Below are 19995 nucleotides of genomic sequence, written 5' to 3'. Positions count from 1 at the left end.
CCGCTTTCCCAAAGAGCCAAATTCTTTGATGCCATCGGAGGGAGCTGTCAGGGGGCTAAGATTGATCGCCTCATCTCCTCTCCGTCCCTCTGACCCACTTATTTAAAAATCTTCCCCCAGATCGACTTTTCATTTTCTGCTTTTGAGATCTGGTTTCCCACCAATGGCTTGGGGCCCGGAGTCTTGTGTTCCCTCTCTCCAGTAAATTACAGCACTCCCTAAAGTTCAGACTATCTTGATCCCCTTGAAATAAATTAATTAAAAAGAAATCTCCCCCAGGGGCCAGAAATGGAATATCATCTCCTTAGTCAGTGTTTTCACCCCCTCCATGCCCAGAGAATTTTTTCTTGCCAGGGATTTTTTTTTTTTAATTTTAACTAGCACACTGGCAAAAATAGGAGGGGGGGATACTCTTTGTCCTGGGAGGAACTCCTCCCAAACGTTGAGTTTGAGAGTGCTCAAAGTTAAATCCGACTACCTTCGTTCTGGTTCCTGTCCCTGGATATAGACATGGATACTTGACTTGAGGCTCTGAATGGGAGCAGATGCACCTTATGCCCTGTCAGTTGTGGGGTGTCAGAAAAGAGTGAGACAATGACTCCAGGTGAGAAAGGCAGGTGGACATGGGGCAAGGGCAGTGCTGCAAATGCTGGAGCTGAGACCACACAGCTATGGCAGCCAGAGGCCCAAAAGGGCCCCTCACCATCTATCTCACTCCTCTGTGTCAGCCTGGGAGTGCCTGTCGATTTTCTGAGATTTATCTGTTGCTTTTGGGGGGTGGGAAGGGGATCCTGGTGCTGGTGATTGTAAATCTCATCTCTTCCTTATTGCACCTTAACACTGACCTTTCCCAAAGGATGGGAGCCTCTTTCTACTTACTACCTCTTCCTCCCACGTTGAGATCCTTAGTCAGCCTTCTTTTCTTTTTTCTTGTTTTAGTGGGGGGAGGGGTGGGGAAGAAAACACTGCTGACGTTGTGGAGAAAGCATTAGTGTATTCTATTACAAATATTTGGAAAAGAGGAAGACTTTTCCTTTAGATTCTCTTGTTTCCCAGCTTTTGGAACCTCCCATCCTCTGAAGGGGATGAGAGAAAGGTTCCTCTAGCTTTTCTGGAGAAAGGGAGGCATTGGGGAGAGGGAGTATAGGACTTGGGGCTCACAGCGTCCAGGTCGTGGTCCTCTAGAGTTTTTGAATCAATTAAAGCAAATAATGCTCTCTGTTTTCCACCAGGCCCAGACAAGCGATTGGCCGAGGCCAGTCCCGTGACCATGAATTCCCTGCAATTTCGCCGGAGTCCTGGGTTTAATAGAGAGAGTCCCCATACGCTTGTATTTATCAGCAATATACAATTATAAAGGCCCAAAATTTAAAAAAAAAAAAAAAAAGAGAGAGAGAGAGGGAGAGAGAGAGAGAGAGAGAGAGCACGAAATCTCCCCCTCCCAAAATCGCTCCATCACATAAACCTGGGGGGGGCAGGAGGGGGGGTCCCTTCCGATCCTCCCTCCTGACGCCCCCCCCAGCAGGCCCCCTCCCCCACCATTGAAAGCCATGAATTTTGAATTTGAGAGGGAGATTGGGTTTATAAACAGCCAGCCATCGCTCGCCGAGTGTCTGACTTCCTTCCCCGCTGTCTTGGAGACATTTCAAACTTCATCAATCAAGGAGTCGACATTAATTCCTCCTCCTCCTCCTTTCGAGCAAACCTTCCCCAGCCTCCAGCCCGGCGCCTCCACCCTTCAGAGACCCGGGAGCCAAAAGCGAGCCGAAGATGGGCCCGCTCTGCCGCCGCCGCCGCTCCCCGCCGCCCCCTTGGTCCCCGAGTTCCCCTGGATGAAAGAGAAGAAATCTGCCAAGAAACCCAGCCAATCCGCCTCGTCTCCCCCAGCCGCCTCCTCCGTTTCGGCCTCCGGGGTCGGCTCGCCAGCAGGTCGGTGAGCGGGGTAGGGGTGGGGCGAGGGACAGCGAGAAGAGAGGGGGAGAAAAAGAGGATGGGGAGGTAGAAAGGCTGTCGAGCCTGTTGGGGATCCTTGCCCCATCGATTTCAGGGACAAGGAAGGGAAATGTACTGCTGGGGTTCAGGCCTGACCGCTGCCAGCATTTCTTTTTCTTTCTTTCTTTCTTTCTTTCTTTCTTTCTTTCTTTCTTTCCTTCTTTCCTTCTTTTTCTTTCCTTCTTCTTTTCCCCCACTCTAGCAGATTTTGGAAGCTGGTTGGGGAAGAACTTTTTCTCTGCTAGAAGAAAAGGGCTTGATGTAGGTTTTCACCTTTATCTGTGTGGAGGAATGAAAGTGGTGTTGCTGGGGTTGCATTTGGGGGCGAGAAACCATTCGGTCCCATCTCCCACGGCTCTGAAAGCTAGGGAGGAAAGGAGGTGTGGGACGGTCTTAGTGAACCCTCTCTCTGGGTTGAGCTTGAAAGTGCCGAATTGAGGGGTTCACTCCAAGGACTCAGAAGAGAGGCTCTGAGGTCCTGGGGGGGAGGGCAAGGGGGAGCCGCTCCCTACCCCCTGCGTGGCCCGTGGGCGGCTCTCTGAAAGCTGTGCCCTGACCCCGGGCCGGTCCGCCGGCGAGAGCGCGACAGCAAAGAACGCAGAAGCTAAGAGAGCCAACCCTTGGGGGGTAGGCGGGAAGGAGGGGGCTACTGCTGATACTGTTTTTGGCGGACGGGGTGGTCTTCACTTCAGCTGAATGCGGTTGGGCCGGGGGACTCAGCCCGCCCTGACGCCCAGCCCGCTTTCCCCGCAGATGGCCCGGGCCCGCCGGAGGCCGCCGGCGGCGGGGCGCGCAGGCTGCGCACGGCTTACACCAACACGCAACTGCTGGAGCTGGAGAAGGAATTCCACTTTAACAAGTATCTGTGCCGGCCGCGCCGCGTCGAGATCGCGGCCCTGCTGGACCTCACCGAGAGGCAGGTCAAAGTGTGGTTCCAGAACCGGCGCATGAAGCACAAGCGGCAGACGCAGCACCGAGAGCCGCCCGACGGGGAGCCGGCCTGCCCGGGGGCCCTGGAGGACAGCGGCGAGCCCGCCGAAGAGCCTGCGGCCGGCCCGGGTCGGCCCTCCGCCTCGCGGCCAGCGCGGGAAGCCTGCTGCCACCCGGCCGAGGTCGCGCCGGCCCCCCCGGGCCCCCCGCCCCTGACCGCTTCCGGGGGGGGCGCCTCGCGCGCGGCCGCGGGGCTGGAGCCCGAGCCGTTGCCGGAAGATGCCTTCCCGGAGCGCCAGGATTCTCCTTTCCTGCCCGACCTCAACTTCTTCGCGGCCGACTCCTGTCTCCAGCTGTCGGGAGGCCTCTCCCCCAGCCTGCAGGGCTCGCTCGACAGCCCGGTTCCCTTTTCCGAGGAAGAGCTGGACTTCTTCACCAGCACCCTCTGTGCCATCGACCTGCAGTTCCCTTAACCTACGTCCTCCTCCCGGGCCCTTGCCGCCGTCCCCCTCGGCCGGCTGCTGGAAAACCCGAGGACCCCCTCCCCCCCCAAGTCGTTTAGAGCATCTTTATGTGTTTTGCAAAAATTCAGGTATTATTGAGTTAGCGCTTAATCCATTTCCTTTCTCCTCTCTCTAAAACATGGGGCACTCGGGCGTCTTTCTAGAATCACACAAGAAAATTCCGTTTGCTAGACTCCTTCCAACGAAATCTCAGGAAAAATTAAACTCTGGAGGGGGGAGCTTTCTTAAAAAAGAAATAGAGGAACTTGTTCTCCTCTCTTTTTTTTTAAGTTTTAGGCCGTAGATTATTTATTAAAATTCTTTAATAATAGGAAAAGGGGAAAGTATTTATTGTACATTATTTTCATAGATTAAATAAATGTCTTTATCATACGAACAAGAGTGTTGGTGTTGGGCCCCAGCCCCTTTCCCTGCATCGCCCACCCCAAGGCCGCCGTCACTCCTCGCGCGGCCGCGGCCGGCTCAGTCCGCGTGGTACAAAAGCAGCCCTAGTTGGCACCGCCGCCCGGGCGCGCAGTTCGGGAGCAGTCGGCAGCTGCCGGGGGCTCGGTCACCTTCACACCCTCTAACAGCCGGCCTTTGGCCCTGCGCTGGTGTTCCCGGGCCTCGGCTTAGAAATGAAGGTGGGCGGGTGGGGGGAGAAGGCGCAGACGTGCGTGCGGGGAGAGCAGGCCTCGGCGACGGGCTTCGGGGGTCGTGGCAGGGGACGCAGAGGGGCGTAGCCGAATTCGGAGGGACCCTAGGGTTTCCCGGGCTTCTCGCCTCGGCGCCCCAGCGGGGTGCAAGCCAAAGGCTTTCTCCGGGACGCAGGAAGCCCGGGGACGCCGGGCCTGGCCCAGGCGTCGGGGGGAGGGGGGTCGCGGGTTTTCTCGGGCAGCGGGTTCCAGGCGGGCAGGAAAGGAGCGGAGCGGGGCGGCGGGGCGGCGGGGGGCGGGGGCACCAGTGCGGCCGCTCGGGGCTCGGGGCTCGGGGCTCGGGGGCTCGGGGGCCGGAGCGCGTCCCAGCAGCGGCGGAGCGGCCAGCCGGGGCACAGAGGCCCGGGCGGTGTCGGGAGGCGCTGGGCCTGCGGGGGCGGGAAGGAGGAGCGAGGAGAGAGCGGGAGCTCGACGGGGAAGCGGGGAAGATGCTCAAAATGGCGCTGGGGCCGGGCTGCGGGGAGGGCGAGGGAAGAGCCTGGGCCGCCATGACAGCCGCTCCGGGATGCTCGGTCCCCGCGCGCGTCTCCGCCTTTCCGGGTCTTCCGGGCGCCGCCGAAGAAAGGGAGCCGGGAGCCTCCTTGTAGGTTTTTGTTTTATTAAAAAAAAAAAAAAAAGAGGGGGCGAGGTGGACGTGGAGCCCGCGCGGGGCGGGCCGGGCAGGGCGGGCAGGGCGGGCAGGCCCGGCTCGGCCTCGCGGGGTCTGCCTCGCGGCCCCCGCCCTGCGCCCCAAGCCCGCGCGCCCGCCCGCGCGCTCCCCGAATGCGGGCCTGCCTGCCTTCCAACAGCGTCATCCGCCCGCCCAACCCCGTCTCCTTTCCCCTCCGCACCCTGCCCCGCTCCGTGCAGACCCGGTACGCGGGAAGCCGAGGATCGATCTACCCCGCCTGCCTTCTGGTTCGCTCCCGGGAACGCGGAGATTTAAAGGGCCCTGGAAGGCCATCCATCCTCCGTAGGTTTACTTAATATTTCTCTGGCTCAGAAACAGACACCGCGGGGCTACCTCCCTAGCAGATGCTGCCGTTCTTGAAGAGCAGTTGATTTCCTGGGCCTCCCAGACTTTCCCCTGGACCAGCAGGACGGGGCCCGAGTACCAGGCACCGAGAGGCAACAACTGTCAGGAAGAGCCCGGGAGCCACGCGTCAAGACACAGAGGGCTAGACGGGCTCTCCCATATTTTTTTTTTTAAACTGATCCCTCAGTGTGGGAAGTGCACACATCCCATTCAGCCCGAATTCAGTCCCTTAAACTGTCTTAATATAGAATTCATCTCCTGCATTAAATAATCTTATGTCATGTTAAGTTGCACTTATTTCTTTCATAAATTAATATAGAACAATTAGATGTGTTATTATAATAATATCGTGTATCTTATTAGTTTATTTTGCCTCATAAAATATATAGGTATGAAATAAATTCAATATATTAAAGTAATAATGCACAGCTTATTGGCTTGCGTATTTATTTTCCCCATAAATAAGCGAATATACAATATATTAAAAGCACACCATACATCTCATTGGGCTGTGTGTTTATTTCTCCATAAAATATGCCGGTAGGCAGTGCTTAACTTCTTAAAAATCCCAGCACATAGCCATCTCTACACCAACAAAATGAAACAGACATTTCAGCTGGGGCTTTGATTTCTATGGACAGCCAAACTAGATAATTTGGTCTAATTAAAAATGCTCTTTCAGCTATAGCAGGTTGTTACAAAGATCAAGAATACCAGAAGGATCTTGCTAATTGCCCACCTTCCAGCTTTCTTTGGTCAGATGGAGAGCACCCTTCATCAATGCCAAAAATACAGGATCTGCTCTGCTGGAGAGAATTCACATCCTGGGATCATGGCTTGGTCTGCAACATTCTGGGGCCTCTGAGGCTTCAGTTTCTTTAAGAGCTTTACTGCTCCATGGACCAGCAGCATCAGCACTACCTGTGAGCTAGGTAGAAATGCAGAATCTTAGGCCCCACTTTAAGTCTACTGGATCAAAATCTCAATTTAGCAGATCCCCAAGTAATTTATATGCACATTAAAGTTTGAGCAGCACCACTAGATCATAGTGCCACCTTGCTTCCTGCCTTCCTCCCTGCTTAAGAATTTTTGAACTGCTTTACCTGGCTGTTCCCTTCCCATCTTCCCCAACCCAAACTAGTGGCCCAAAGAACAGGGAATCTCAGCTCCTGCCTGAGGTTGCACCAGTCCTGATTCCTCCCTGCCACAGTGAGTGGCAGGCCAGGACGGTCCAGCCAAAGGCTCATTCTACTTGTTCACATCTAGGCACTTTGTATCCTGAGGGTTGGAAGCAATGAATCCAGGAAATCAGGAATATTTCCAGCATTTCCCTTGGTTGATTATTAGAGAGGAGTTGGAACTCCTTTTACAGGCAATACACAAACCTTTCTGTCTCTCCTTTTCCACATTCACAAAACTCACCATCTCTGATGCACCACAGCAGAATAAAGAGACAATGCATTTCCAGAAGGAAAGGACTCCTGTTTTCAATCTCCCCACCTTTGAGTTTCAAAATCAAAGGAATGCCTGGCAATTTGGGATTCATAAAGGATTGGTATTCAGGATGCTTGTATTCCAAATCATCCAAGCTCCTTTTCCTTGTTTCATCTCTGTTTAGCCTGAGTTTTCCCAGCTGGCTTTGGAGAAGGAAGAAGAAGAGGGAGGGGGTTCTCAGATAAGGCAGCAGCACCCGCCCCCCCAACACCTCCCCACCACCTCCCCTGATGGTAAGCTGATGGCAATGCCAGGCAGCTGCACTTACTTATTCCATTCTGATTGGGGCAAGGCTCCTCTTGGGTCAGGACCAAGTGTGAGTGGTCTGTAGCACAGACTGGTTATAAATTGGCTGTGGTTGGAGTGGGAAGGTTTCAGTGCAGTCCCAAAAGCTGCTGGTCAGTCTGCTCTGCTCTTGGTGAGTCATTTTTTAAGAAGAATGGCTCATTAATATTATGGTGAAAGCAAAGGACCATTAGATTGAGGAATTATTTGCCATCATGATAACCCTGAGTCATTAAAAAAAAAAAATTTAACTGATGACAGGGCAAGTCCCTTTCCAGACCTCAGTTTCTCCATCTGTAAAATAAATGGAAGAACTAATGCCTCTCATAACCTTGATCGATATATGCCCAAAGTATATTTTTTTCTTTTTTTTTTTAAGATTTTATTTATTTATTCATGAGAGAGAGAGAGAGAGAGAGGCAGAGACATAGACAGAGGGAGAAGCAGGCTCCATGCGGGGAGCTGGATGTGGGACTCAATCCAGGATCCCAGAATCACTCCCTGAGCTGAAGGCAGACGGCTCAACCACTGAGCCATCCAGGCGTCCCTGCCCAAAGTATATTTGTTAGTCCTCACAGACGATGTATTAAATATTTAGTATGGCTGGCGTCATATGCTTTTAAGTGGAGATTGTGACATTTGATGTTTGACAACAACCCACCTCCCCAAGTATCTGGTAGAGCCATTTTAACAAATTTTAATTTGTATCTTTATACCCACCATTATGCCCCCAATCATTATTTAAACTAGTAGGGAAAGAAATCTTTTCAACAAACATGTCATTGGGTGTAGTGTTATGTGCCAGGTGTTCAACAGAGATGGGTATTCAGAAATGTCCTAACCAAGTTTTCCTCTGACATTCATCTTTTGTCACCTTTCCAACATTTGGTTATGTTTCTTCTTGTTTCAAAAATGGTAGAGCATTTTACACAAGAAGAATCACCAAACTGCTTTGACATGGTGTACTAGATCTTAAAAAGTACCCTGTAGTCAGGTTTTGTCTAGTTGCTGGGGGATCAGAGTGTAGGCACAAATTCTGAGTCTCCCTAAATAGCCCTGCTAAATTCCCCTGCCCACCTTTTCCCTAAGTTTCTGACAAGCATTTCGTGGTCTTCTGTGCATCTTCCTAAAAGTGTCCTCGTCAAATACATGTTCTTGGTTTGCAGAAAGTGGCCTCTAGCCCCCACGTCATCTCTTCTACCTGCTATGGCTGGTATGGCCCAAATCCTCCCTTGACCTCTCCAGCTCTGCCCTCCTGTCCCCACCCCATCCCCCTCTTCACACTCAGCTGGGAAGCAGATATTTAGTGCCTGAAGGAGATCTAACAAACTGCTTCCTCCTGAGAAGACAGTCAACAGTAAAAGAGCCCTCCTAAAACTTCTCTAATTCCCCAAACACCACAGAAAAATCCTCAGTCTGGACAGTCATCCAGATAAAAATTCATCTTGATTATTGTTCTATAAAGTTTCCAAAGTGGGTATTTTGGCCACAACTAACACACTTGGAGAAACCCAATTAAGTAGGAAATTACTTCAATTCTTCATATCACTCTAATTTTTCCTTTTAGAAAGATTCCAACTCTCTGACTTAATTTTCAGTCCAGATGAAATCTATCTAGAATCCAGAAGTCAGGTTCAACCCTACTCCCACCCAGGTAGGGCAATTTGTAAGCTAAGTTCCTCAAGGAAAGAGAGACAACATTTTCCCCAGAAAACCTTTTCCAAATATTTGGAAGATCAGGAAATTCTTGCTAGGGGCACCTGGGTTGCTCAGTGGTTGAGTGTCTGCCTTTGGCTCAGGTCATGATCCCAGAGTCCTGGGATTGAGTCCTGCATCGGGCTTCCCTGCAGGGAGCCTGCTTCTCCCTCTGCTTATGTCTGTCTCTCTCTCTCTGTGCCTCTCATGAATAAATAAATAAAACCTTAAAAAAAGGAAGGTCTTGCTAATATCTAGCCTCACCCTTCTGCTACAGTTTGAATCATTTGGATTTTATAGATTATAAATTATAGATTATATAATATTAGGTTTTAGTTTTCAAAACTGCAGCTTAATTAGAAAATCCTTTGCCTAAACAGAGCCAAACTTCTGAATTCTCAAAGAAATTTGCATATGATACAATACATATTGTATAATATATGACTGTATATTATGTGAAAATACAGCACATATGCTATTTTCCTATCACATGCATATTTCCATATTTTAATATGCTAGTTATATTAAAAAATAGAAGACAGACTCATATTACTTCAGAATGTGCATCTAATGTTAATATCATTAGAGACATTTAGAGTTCTCTATTGTTCATACTTTCTTGTTTGCTTTAATCCTACTAACAATGCAGTGAAGTAAGTAGAATTAAATACATTCTTTGTCTCTGAGGCCATGATTCAGAGAGACCAGGAAACCTGGTCAGAGTCATAATGCGAAGAAATGGCCAAGCAGGGATTTGAACCTAAGTATTCTGGACCCCAAACCAGTCATCTTCCCCTTGTGATTATATACTGCTTGTTGTCTATGGTTCTCAACCAGATTTGTGACAGTTTAATCAGCTTGGTTTTAAAAAGAAATACCACTGAATTCAGATTCCATCCTCTCCTCAAATTGCCATCTCTTATAGAGAAAAAGATTATAATCCCGAATGCCCTTTTAATTCTTGAGTTCCAAGCTTTGATCTTGTGCTTGGCCTTGGGCCTCCAGAATTAAGTTGGAGAGGACAGGCAGAGAGACACTTGAGGACCTTATGAAGGAACTATGCAGATTGCTCCCGCTACCCACCCCCAGCAAAAGCACCTTCCTCCACAAAAAAGGCCAGAATCAGGTGTAAACTTCTAACACATGCCCATTCTGATTAGAATGGTTCCCCTGCTTGCATTCTCAGTGTGATAAGGACTAGGGCCTCTCAAAGATAATTTCAGTTCTAAACATGCCTGTGCTCTCCTGTGTCTAAATAGATTATAAAAAAGGAAATCAATCAGCTTGATTTCACTTTGGTGTTGGGTCCACCCAGGCCTTCTTTCTCTGGGGAACTTAATTTGGTCATTCCAGAAAATGCTATAGCCTATAGGTTATTCCAGCTGCGGATTATTTGTTTGCTTGTTTTGTTTTATACTCAGCTGTGGATTTAGCAAGGAATCCAGGCTTCAGAGATTTCCTCCCTGACCAGAGGCTGGTGAAGTTTCTTTTAAGGAAGAAGAGACTTGAGAATATAAGGAGCCAAGTTACTACCCCCACCCCCACCCCCTGCCAGTCATTTCTGCTGGGACTGGGAGAGCCAGTAGGAATTTGGGGAAGTTTTAATCTTTCTACTACACAAGGGGAGGCAACAAGTTCAGGGATGAATTAGGGATTATGTGAATTTGGAGAGCTGAGGCCAAAGCTATCCCTGTAATCAACAGTATCACTTGAGACACTTTTTCCCCAACTCTTTTCATTTTGTCATTAATAATAGACTACTGGTGACTTCAGCTGTTTCTAGGGAGAGTGCATTTCCCCAACTCCCAAACAGATTTCCGCTCTCTTATTGAACTGGTTTAGGAGGCGCCTAGGTGGCTCAGTTGGTTGGTTAAGCATCTGACTCTTGATTTTGGCTTAAGTCATGGTCTCAGGGTCCTGAGATTTAGCCCCATGTTAGGCTCCGCACTGGTGGTAGAGCCTGCTTAAGATTCTTTCTTTCCCTCACTCCCTTTGCCCCTCCTCTTCCTCTTAAAACAAACAAACTGATTTGGAATTCACTTCTTCATTTAGACCTCAAATTGTTACCCTAATTGTAAAAGCAAGGGATGAGGTGAGCGTGTTCCTTCTGGGTTGAGGGAAAGGTAGAGAATGAAGAAGTCTCAAGTCCCTCAGAAGCAGGGCAGCCAGGTCAGATATAGGCCTCAATCAGATTTGGGATTAGAAGAGAAATCCGAACCCTAAATAAACCCTTCTTCTCCAAAGACCTCCGTGGAGAATATCTTTTTTTTTTTTTTTTAATTTATTTATGTATTATAGTCACAGAGAGAGAAAGAGAGAGAGAGGCAGAGACACAGGCAGAGGGAGAAGCAGGCTCCATGCACCGGGAGCCCGATGTGGGATTGATCCAAGGTCTCCAGGATCGCACCCTGGGCCAGAGGCAGGCGCTAAACCGCTGCGCCACCCAGGGATCCCCGTGGAGAATATCTTAAAGTGAGAGGGGAAAGTTGGGAACATCTATCAACCCCAAAAGGGGAAATAGAGAGGATTCCTGGGTGGCTCAGCAGTTTAGCGCCTGCCTTTGGCCCAGGGCATGATCCTGGAGTCCTGGGATTGAGTCCCACTTCCGGCTCCCTGCATGGAGCCTGCTTCTCTCTCTCTGCCTGTCTCTGTCTCTCTCTCTCTATCTTTCATTATTAAATAAATAAAATCTTAAAAAAAAAGGGGGGGATAGAAAGAAATATGCTTGTTCTCACCTCCACAACTCCTTTTCTCTTCAACTCCTCTGCAGGCCACCCCTGTCCCCATCTCAACTATCTTTTCCTTTGTCTGCCCTTTTCCCTTTGGCAGTGAACATTCTCTCCCCCTTCCCCACTGTATCTCCCTTAAAGAAGTTACCAGCTGACCCCCTCCCCTCCAACTTGTTCTAGTCTGAAGCAGGGTCCAAAGCAGAGTACACATCGGGAGAGAAAGGGGCAAGGGGCCTGTGGGGGGCTAAGCCAGGCTTGCAGTTATGAGGAGAAGAGAAAGGCTGTGTGATTCTAGTGATAAAGATAGAAAGCTGGAGAAGTGACCATAAAGGACAGTCAAACTGAGGGGAAATGGGAAACAGAAATATGGAGAGACCCAGAGACAGAGAGAGAGAGAGAGAGAGAGCACGCTATGGGGTTCTTGGCAAAGGATGAGTACTCACTCTACCCCTGTAGGGGTGGGGAAAACCTGAGAAGCTTTGAGAGCCCTCCCCAGACCTGTCCTACCTGCTTGCTTCCCTTCCTCTGCAGAGTTCAGTTGTTTACAGAGATTCCTCCCTGAACTCTTGCCCTCCTGGACTTGCCCGAGCTCCGGCCCTAGGCCTCCGGTCAGGCAGACACCCTGACAGGTTACAAATGAGTGTGGGTGTTGGATTGCGCCAAGCTCTTGTCCTCAGAGTCTGGAGGAGGAGAATCAATGGGCTCCACCTAAGAGCTTCTCTTCCAGTCCTGTCCAGGTCTGAAGATAGAGAAGGAGGCACTTCCTGTTCCCCTCCCCTCCCTCAACTCTAACCCAATAGATGTGGGGGTGGGGGGCAGAGAGGGGTGAGTCTCCACTCCTGAACCTTCAGACCTCTAAACTGATTCTCCCATTCTCCAAGCCAACGCCCTTAATTTATTCTAGAAAGTCTGGCTAATCTTTAAAAGATGTGATTGGTATTGAATTTATGAATTTGAGGCTTGGGATTTTTTTTTAGAGGAGGGGAGGTAGGGGAGAGATGGTGGGTGATGAGGGAGAGAGGAGTAGGAGGCAACCAGGGGAATACAGGAGCCCCAGTAGTTTTATTTATTTATTTATTTATTTATTTATTTATTTATTTATTTTTAATTTTAATTTAAATTCAATTTAGTTAACATATACTGTATTATATTATAGCGATTCATCAGTTACACAGAACACCCAGTGCTCATTACATCAAGTGCCATCCTTAATGCCCATCACCCAGTTACCCCATACCCCCCCCCACTGCAGCAACCCTCAGTTTGTTTCCTAGAATTAGCTCCCCTAGTTTTAAACATTGAGAAGGAGAATAAAATTTCTCTCTTCTTTCTCTGTAAACATCACCTAGCTCTGTGCTCACTGTGGCTCTCTGGAGAGATGCAAGAAGTTATTTGAGTCTGAGTGAGCGAGCCAGCTACAGCTATGGATGGCTAGAGAGAGGATAAATACATCTAGAGAGATGAGGTGATGGATAGGTAGGGAACGAATATAAATATGGAGAGAGATGGACGAATGGAGAGATGGATTGAGACAGAGAATATAAAGTGAGGCTGAGGGAGAGAAATGGATGTGTGAATGAGGAGAGAGCGTTTATGCGGAGAGGTGGAAAGAGAAGTGGGGCGTTTCTCATCCTCCTCTCCACGTTTCTGTCGTCCTGCCTTGTTCCCTTAAATGCATTTCCCACCACTCAGTTAATGAATTTTTCCTCTAGACTCTAGACCCTGCCCCACCCTTGGGTGTTTTGCACCCTCTTCCTTCACATTTATCCATTTGGCCCAAGATAACATGCCTTCCCCTGCTGTCCCATCCTCATCACCCCAAGATAAATGGGGAGAAAGAGACCAGCGGTGGGAGTTTGGGGCAAAGTAAGGGGGCTCAATTTCCCATCTACAGTCTTGGGATGGAGGGAAGCTCCTTTGGGGGTGGGAAGAGTGAAGGGCAGCTGGGTTGAATTTGTCCAAATCTAATAACCCGGGAGCCTATTGAAGGCCTTGGGGGTTGGGAGGGGAGGAAAGTCTTGAATATTCCTCTAACTTTTACCCCCTCTCCCTCTGGTCCCTTCTTTCCAAAAGTCTTTGAAGAAAGATGTTTTTGACGCTTCCACGTCGCTCTCAGATGGATGGGCTGCGGGTGATTGAAGTGTCTTTGTCATGCTAATGCTTGGGGGGTGATGGATGGGCGCTGGGGCTGCCAAACTCTGGCCCGCTGCGCCCATTGGCCTGGGAGAGATCACATGCGCCCCTCCACCCCCACTCCCTACCCCCTTCCTGGGGGAGCCCTGGCCCAGGCGAGCTGGGGCAGGCCATGGATGCAAGCTTCAGCGCTGTGACATACTGCCGAAAGGTTGTAGGGCAAGAGGGTGTCTCCCCCAAACGGGCCGACCCTCCTGCGGCCTCCACGCATGGACTATAATAGGATGAACTCTTTCCTAGAGTACCCACTCTGTAACCGGGGACCCAGCGCTTACAGCGCCCACAGCGCCCCTACCTCCTTCCCCCCCAGCTCGGCTCCGGCTGTTGACAGTTACGCAGGCGAGACCCGCTATGGTGGGGGACTGTCCAGCCCCGCGCTCCAGCAGAACTCAGGCTATCCCGCCCAGCAGCCGCCCTCGGCGCTCGGGGTGCCCTTCCCCAGCTCCGCGACCTCGGGGTACGCCCCGGCCGCCTGCAGCCCCAGCTATGGGCCCTCTCAGTACTATCCTCTGGGCCAACCGGAAGGAGATGGAGGCTATTATCATCCTTCGAGCTATGGGGCCCAGCTAGGGGGCTTGTCCGACGGCTACGGAACCGGTGGAGCGGGCCCCGGGCCCTACCCTCCGCCCCCGCAGCCCCCTTTCGGGAGCGAGCAGGCAGCGAGCTTCGCGTCGGCCTATGCTGATCTCCTCTCCGAGGACAAGGAGTCGCCCTGCCCGTCAGAACCCAGCACCCCCACGGCCCGGACCTTCGACTGGATGAAGGTTAAGAGGAACCCACCCAAGACAGGTATGAATCAGGCGTGGCCTACCTCCTCTCCGGGCGGGGCCCAAAGCAGCTCTGCTGCCCGTGCAGTGAGGGGTCCCGGGGCCTGGGCTGGCAGGACAGGTAGAGCGGCCCTGGTCGAGGCAGGTAAGAGCACCCCGCCCAGGCGCAGGTCGGTTGGGGTTTCCCCACCCAGCGAGTGCCCGGTTACCCTTAAGGGTGAGTCTCCACCACCTCCCGCCACCGCTTGCTCATCCATGCGCCCCACCCAGACCCAGGACCTGGTTGGGGGAAGAAGGGGGGGGTACGGACTTGTTGGGGGAGGTCCGTCTGAGTTTGGAGGTCACCTTGGGGGTGTCGGGCGATCCAGGGACCCGTGGGGAGCTGAAGCTGGACAGAGCATGTGTGTGTTGGGGGTGGGGTGGGGTGCCGAGCCGGCCCAGGAGGAGGAGAGGGGAAGGAGAAGGAGGTGAGGGGACTGACGTGGCCCTTTCTCCCGCCCCGCCCCCAGCGAAGGTGTCGGAGCCCGGCCTGGGCGCGCCTGGCGGGCTGCGCACCAACTTCACCACGAGGCAGCTGACCGAGCTGGAGAAGGAGTTCCATTTCAACAAGTATCTGAGCCGGGCCCGGAGGGTGGAGATCGCCGCCACCCTGGAGCTCAACGAGACGCAGGTCAAGATTTGGTTCCAGAACCGGCGCATGAAGCAGAAGAAGCGTGAGCGCGAGGGAGGCCGGGTGCCCCCAGCCCCGCCGGGCTGTCCCCAGGAGGCGGCCGGAGACGCCTCCGACCAGTCGACGTGCACCTCCCCGGAGGCCTCGCCCAGCTCCATCACCTCCTGAATGAAACCTCCGACCGTCGGGGCTCCGCGGCCCCGGAGCGCCCCGGGCCAGCCCTCTCCTCCGCCCTCCCTAACCAGGCCTCGGCAGTAGTGTCCCGGGCGACCCTCGCCAAGGCCGGCGCGCAGGCTTCCAGCTGCCAGTGGGGGGAGCGGGGAACCACTTCTTCCCTGTTAGGTGCGGGTGGGGTGTTGCTGGCTGGGGACACTACAGGACCAGAGGCGGGGAGACGAGGAACCTGTCAGCTCTGGAGGGAGGGGCTTCCTTCCGCCTTTCATCTGGGGCTCAGCACCTGGGAGGGGAGGTAGGAGCAAAGCCTCGTCCTCCCCAATTCTCCTCTCCCTGCCGACTTCCGCGTGTTCAGTTCAGTGCCTTTGAGTCTCGAGGACTCTTCTCCTGCGTTTGGACCCTAACTTCCCCCTTCTAGGCCAGGACACTGGGAAGGCCTTGAAATTTCTCTTGGGGGAGGCTTCTGGGTGCAGGCATATTACCGATGCTCAATCTCTGCAGTCACCACAGACCTTACAATAGCACCAGCTGCCTTGTGACAGACCAAAAAGCCCCCCAACACCCTCTGCCCCATTTAACCTTATTAACTCCCTCCCCGCACGGTTGTATTGCACTAACGCAGCCTCCAGAGGTTGTTTTCTGAGACCTGCCTCCTCCCACCAGCAACCTCATCTCTAAGCCACCAAAGTGTTTTGGAACTTGGTACTCTGGAGACTTCTGGAACGTTGTTGTCATTAGAGGTCTGCCCTCAGCAAGCCTCTACCAGGAAGGCGCAGGCACGCCCCCACCAGTTCCTCCCCTATTTATTGCCTCCTGGAAAACCCAGGACCCTCCTCCCCAACTCCATCCACCTCTACCCCTGAGGCATCCTAGGGAGGCCCAGGTGCAGTGAGACCTAGCAGCAGCAAACATTTCTCTGAACCTTAGCAACAGTGGAGGTGCCACCGGAGTTTCTGGAAACCAGAGCCCCAAGCAAACCGGGTTCTCTCTGTACCTCTAGCTACCTCATTTCAATAAAGTCTGTGTTTTACCCTCTTCCAGACTGCTTCTGTTCCTCCATCTCGGGGATAGAGGAGGCTGCATACTCCAAGAGCCCTGGGGAGAGATGGGGGAAGAGTTGGTGAATGCTGGTTGGGGCGGAGAGATGTGAGCTGTAAACACTCAACTGGATAAACAGAAGGACTTACTGGGAGTGTCCTAAGCAGAACTGAGCCCAGCTTCCACGTCTGACAGTGGCCATCCTTACATCACTGGAGGAACCAGGAAAGAGAGAAGGGAAAAGATGGAGGGGGGAGGGGGATAGTCCAGAGAGGGTCCTGAGAGAGGAAGGCAGGAAAAGAGAGAAGACAGCTTATTTGGAGAGAACAGCAAAGGTGTTAAAAAGAGGAGGAAGTGTGGGAGAAGGCAAGGGCCCTCTACCTCCTCCCCCTGCTCTCTCCCCAGGCCTGGCCTAGAGTGGGCCCTCCCTAAATGCTGATGGGGTGATTGTGGGGTAGGCAAGGTGTGCAGTGTGCCCAGTCCCCGCCAATTCTTGCTCAGAGAACGTCAGAGGATGGGTCCCTGACAAAGTGCGGCCGGGCACACAGATTACCCCTCCACCCCGCCCCGCCCCCTCCAGCCTGCCCGCAGCGCCCTTCCCCGAAGCAGCGGGGACCGGGACGTGGGGACACAGGAGGTCAGGGTAGCTGGCAGACGGTGGCCCCGCCGGCCCGCCCACCCGCCGCCAAGGGGCCATCCCCGAGCTCAAGGTGAACGTCCCGGGCTCGGGGCGCTGGACCGCAGCGGGGAGGCGGCCGAGGCGGGTGGGAGGGCGCGGGAGCCTGGCAGGGAGCCGCCCAGGGCCCCGGGAGATGCTGGGAGCCTGGGGGGCAGAGGGGGCCGGGGTGACCCCATCCCCGCGCTGACCTTTTTACCTCCAAGTGCCTCTGGGCTTTCCAAACAAGCCAACAGCGAGCCCGCGGGGGCAGCTATTGTCTCCGGCCGGTCCCACTGACAAACCTTTGGTCGGCGGAGGCGGGGGGCCGGGGCTCAGGAAGCTCTGCGACGGCCGACAAACCGCCGTCGCTCACTAGCCCCGCGGTGCCATCGAGCTGACACGGGCCTGCGGGCTCCCACCCGGTTATTGATTCCGGTTACCGGGGAGTCCAAAGGCCCCGAGCCCTGACAGCTGAGGGGGTGGGGTGGGGTGGGGTGGGGGGATGTGGGGGTGGCGCGAGAGCAAGGGGGCTCCTAGCCACCCCATCTGTTTAATTCTTGGCCTAAAAGGAAGGGAGGTGGCCAAAAGGACTAGAGTGTAGGTAAGAAGCGCTCAGCATTTGCTTCCTAATGAAAACGGTGCCATTATAGGAGAGGCAACGTTATCAGTAATTGCACAGCCCAGGTGGAGAGGAAGGCAAGCGTGTTTGCTAGAGAAAGCCTAGCTTTCCCAGAGGCCGCTGTCTTGCCCTCTGTCTTGGAAAAAAAAATCTATTAACTGCTTCTCTGCGTTGAATTGAAATTGCCACCAAGGTTGGCTTCCCTAAAAGGGTCACCTTGACAGAGGGGAGAGAGCACGTGTCTATGGAAACAAGACTCCCTTTGCTTGAAGCCATTTACTGCAAGTCTGTGGAGCCTTCCGATTGGGGTGTTTGTGGATCTTCCAACCTTTGGACCAGCAAATGGGCAGGCATGTAGGGAAGAAGAAGGAGCAGTGGTTAGGGCAGGACTACAAGGGTGGTGGAGTTGGGCCTCGGACTGGGGCTGACAGGTCCTGGGGGAAGTGTGATAAAAGGGACAGGAGGAAAGGGGAAGGCTCGCCCGTTTGATTTTGGTCAGAGCAGAAGGAGCCACGAGATTCCCCCAGGGAAGGGTGAGGGGCAGATCAATTCTCTGTTAACAGAGGGGCTGGCTCAAAATACTCCACAATAAGTCCAAATCTCCCATTTCCTTAGATGCAAAGATCTTGCCCTCTTTCCCACTTTGTGCTCTCCTAAATCCCACTTTTTGAACCTCAGACTCCAGATGGGTCTACACGGCAGGCATTTAGTTGGAGAAAGAAAAGGATCATTGCATTTTCCTATCCCATCCTAATCGACCAGGGAGAGGATGGCAAAACACACACACACACACACACACACACACACACACACACATTTTGCTGCTCTTGAATTGAGTTGATGGTTTTCATTGTTCAACTTTCCAGAATAGATGCCAAACTGCTTCACTCAGAGATTCTACTGCGGCTTTCAGAAAGGTGGATTTTTCATGGAGGGAGAAGAGGGGAATTATATTCACCAGGAAATCTGATCATGCATTTTCCACAGAACTGGAAAACCCTTCCCACCCCACACCTCCATTTATACCATGAACATCTCAAGATGAATCTCCTGTTTTGAAAATTAAAATCTTAAGAGAATTTTTTTTCCCCTTGAGTCTTCAGAGAATTCTTCTCAGGGCTGGTTGCAAGTCTGTCAAGGTTTCTGAGGAGCATCTCCTCACCCCTCCCCCTCTGGTGGGGGGCAGTCGGGCCTCCACTCCACCCAACCCTCTGCACCATCTGTTTCTCAGCCTGAAGTGTGAACTTTTCTTCTTTCATTTGCCTTTTTCTTCAGCGTTTGTTCTCTCAACGTGAGGCCCTTTGATCTCCTGGACAAGAGAGACAAGAAAAAGAGATTTAAAAAACCCTGAAGATCTCCTTACTTTTAAGTTAGTTTCTTTGTTATGAACATTCCTTGCACCCATAGCCCTGGGCTGCTGGAAGGGCATTGGGATAGGGAGGCTAGGGGCATCTTTGGGAGGATTGAGATGAGGGCAGGGGTGCGGATCCAGATGAGCCTGAAAGGAAGACTGAGGATTTGGGGAAACATCCAGGATAACTGGGTTCAACTCCTTCAGATCCTGCCTTATCACCACCTGATGGCCTTGGGCAAGTTCTCTAATTCCCTGTGATCAGTTTCACTACCTACAAAATGGCAATCGGAAGAGTACCTATCTTCTTAAGGTTGATGTTGGGATTAAATTAGTTAATATGTGTAAAATACTGGGACAGCTGGGTGGCTCAGTCAATTAAGCATCTGCCTTTGGTTCAGGTCATGATCCTGGGGTGCTGGGATTGAGTCTTGCATCTGGCTCTCTGCTCAGAGAGAAGCCTGCTTTTCCCTCTCCCTCTGCTGCTCCCCCTGCTTGTGTGCTCTCTTTGACAAATAAATACAATATTTTAAAAATATGTGTAAAATACTTGAAACAATCCCTAATAAAGAAATTTGAGGTATAATAATAATTCTCATTATTAAGGGAGACAGGTCCTCTCCCACTTCTAATAGGTCCCTAATCTATTCCAGGGCACATCTGGACTTTTTGGCGCACACACACTCTGATTCTCGCACTCCTAGCTTGTTTGATCCCTGATAGGCATATGGGACTAGTGGCAGATTATGGAGCTACAGAAGGGATTCCCTTCTTTGAGCCTGAGAAGGAGCTCCCTTGTTCCCTTCAGGCCTCTGCACTCACCTGTGGAGGGGAAGAATGATCTGGGCCTCCTGCACTTTCTTTCCTTCTCTACCATGGGAGGATGGATGGGTAGTTCTGGAGGCAGACATGCTGAGTTCCTGACTTAGAGTGGTGGAGGGCAAGGGTTCTAAAGTGTGACTCAATTGTTAGTGTGTCCCCTCTTACTGGCTGGGTAAGCTTATGCCAGTTACTCAGTTCTCCTGTGTTTCCATCTCTTCAGATATAAAATGGGGGATGTGGAAAAATAAATGAGATATAGGAGACCTGCTTAGAACACTGCCTGGTAGGGCATTCAGTAGAGATTTTCTGTCATATATATATTCACATAAGACATTTTTCTTTCT

The 19995-nt window shown here is 52.0% G+C and overlaps 2 protein-coding genes and 2 long non-coding RNA genes across 4 annotated transcripts; 3 read left to right on the top strand and 1 right to left on the bottom strand.

Annotated features, from left to right (window-relative positions):
* The first annotated feature begins 1439 nt into the window (after positions 1-1439).
* On the top strand, positions 1440-3812 carry HOXB2 (homeobox B2). The gene is made up of 2 exons (XM_025996223.2): positions 1440-1929; positions 2746-3812. Exons 1-2 carry the CDS (start codon positions 1551-1553, stop codon positions 3393-3395), a joined length of 1029 nt encoding a protein of 342 aa, XP_025852008.2. The 5' UTR covers positions 1440-1550; the 3' UTR covers positions 3396-3812.
* Positions 3813-4420: 608 nt separating this feature from the next.
* Positions 4421-5437, top strand: LOC140596006 (uncharacterized). The gene is made up of 2 exons (XR_011998028.1): positions 4421-4724; positions 5124-5437. It is a non-coding gene; the product is annotated as an uncharacterized lncRNA (long non-coding RNA).
* A 173-nt stretch (positions 5438-5610) lies between these two features.
* LOC140596005 (uncharacterized) lies at positions 5611-7054 on the bottom strand. Its single transcript, XR_011998027.1, has 3 exons — positions 6919-7054; positions 6579-6793; positions 5611-6084 (listed from the first exon to the last, which is right to left on the bottom strand). It is a non-coding gene; the product is annotated as an uncharacterized lncRNA (long non-coding RNA).
* A 6707-nt stretch (positions 7055-13761) lies between these two features.
* HOXB1 (homeobox B1) lies at positions 13762-15157 on the top strand. Its single transcript, XM_025996222.1, has 2 exons — positions 13762-14341; positions 14829-15157. Exons 1-2 carry the CDS (start codon positions 13762-13764, stop codon positions 15155-15157), a joined length of 909 nt encoding a protein of 302 aa, XP_025852007.1.
* Positions 15158-19995: the final 4838 nt, after the last annotated feature.

Source organism: Vulpes vulpes, chromosome 2 (genome assembly GCF_048418805.1).
Source record: "Vulpes vulpes isolate BD-2025 chromosome 2, VulVul3, whole genome shotgun sequence".
NCBI classification, from domain to species: domain Eukaryota; kingdom Metazoa; phylum Chordata; class Mammalia; order Carnivora; family Canidae; genus Vulpes; species Vulpes vulpes.
Note: the sequence above shows the minus strand (reverse complement) of the source record. Positions and strands in the feature narration are given on the sequence as shown.

Excerpts from the sequence above, each read along its gene's own strand:
- HOXB2 (XM_025996223.2), top strand. The coding sequence starts at position 1,551 with ATGAATTTTGAATTTGAGAGGGAGATTGGGTTTATAAACAGCCAGCCA. Across the intron at positions 1,930-2,745 it reads CGGGGTCGGCTCGCCAGCAG|ATGGCCCGGGCCCGCCGGAG; the intron begins GTCGGTGAGCGG and ends CTTTCCCCGCAG.
- HOXB1 (XM_025996222.1), top strand. The coding sequence starts at position 13,762 with ATGGACTATAATAGGATGAACTCTTTCCTAGAGTACCCACTCTGTAAC. Across the intron at positions 14,342-14,828 it reads GAGGAACCCACCCAAGACAG|CGAAGGTGTCGGAGCCCGGC; the intron begins GTATGAATCAGG and ends CCCCGCCCCCAG.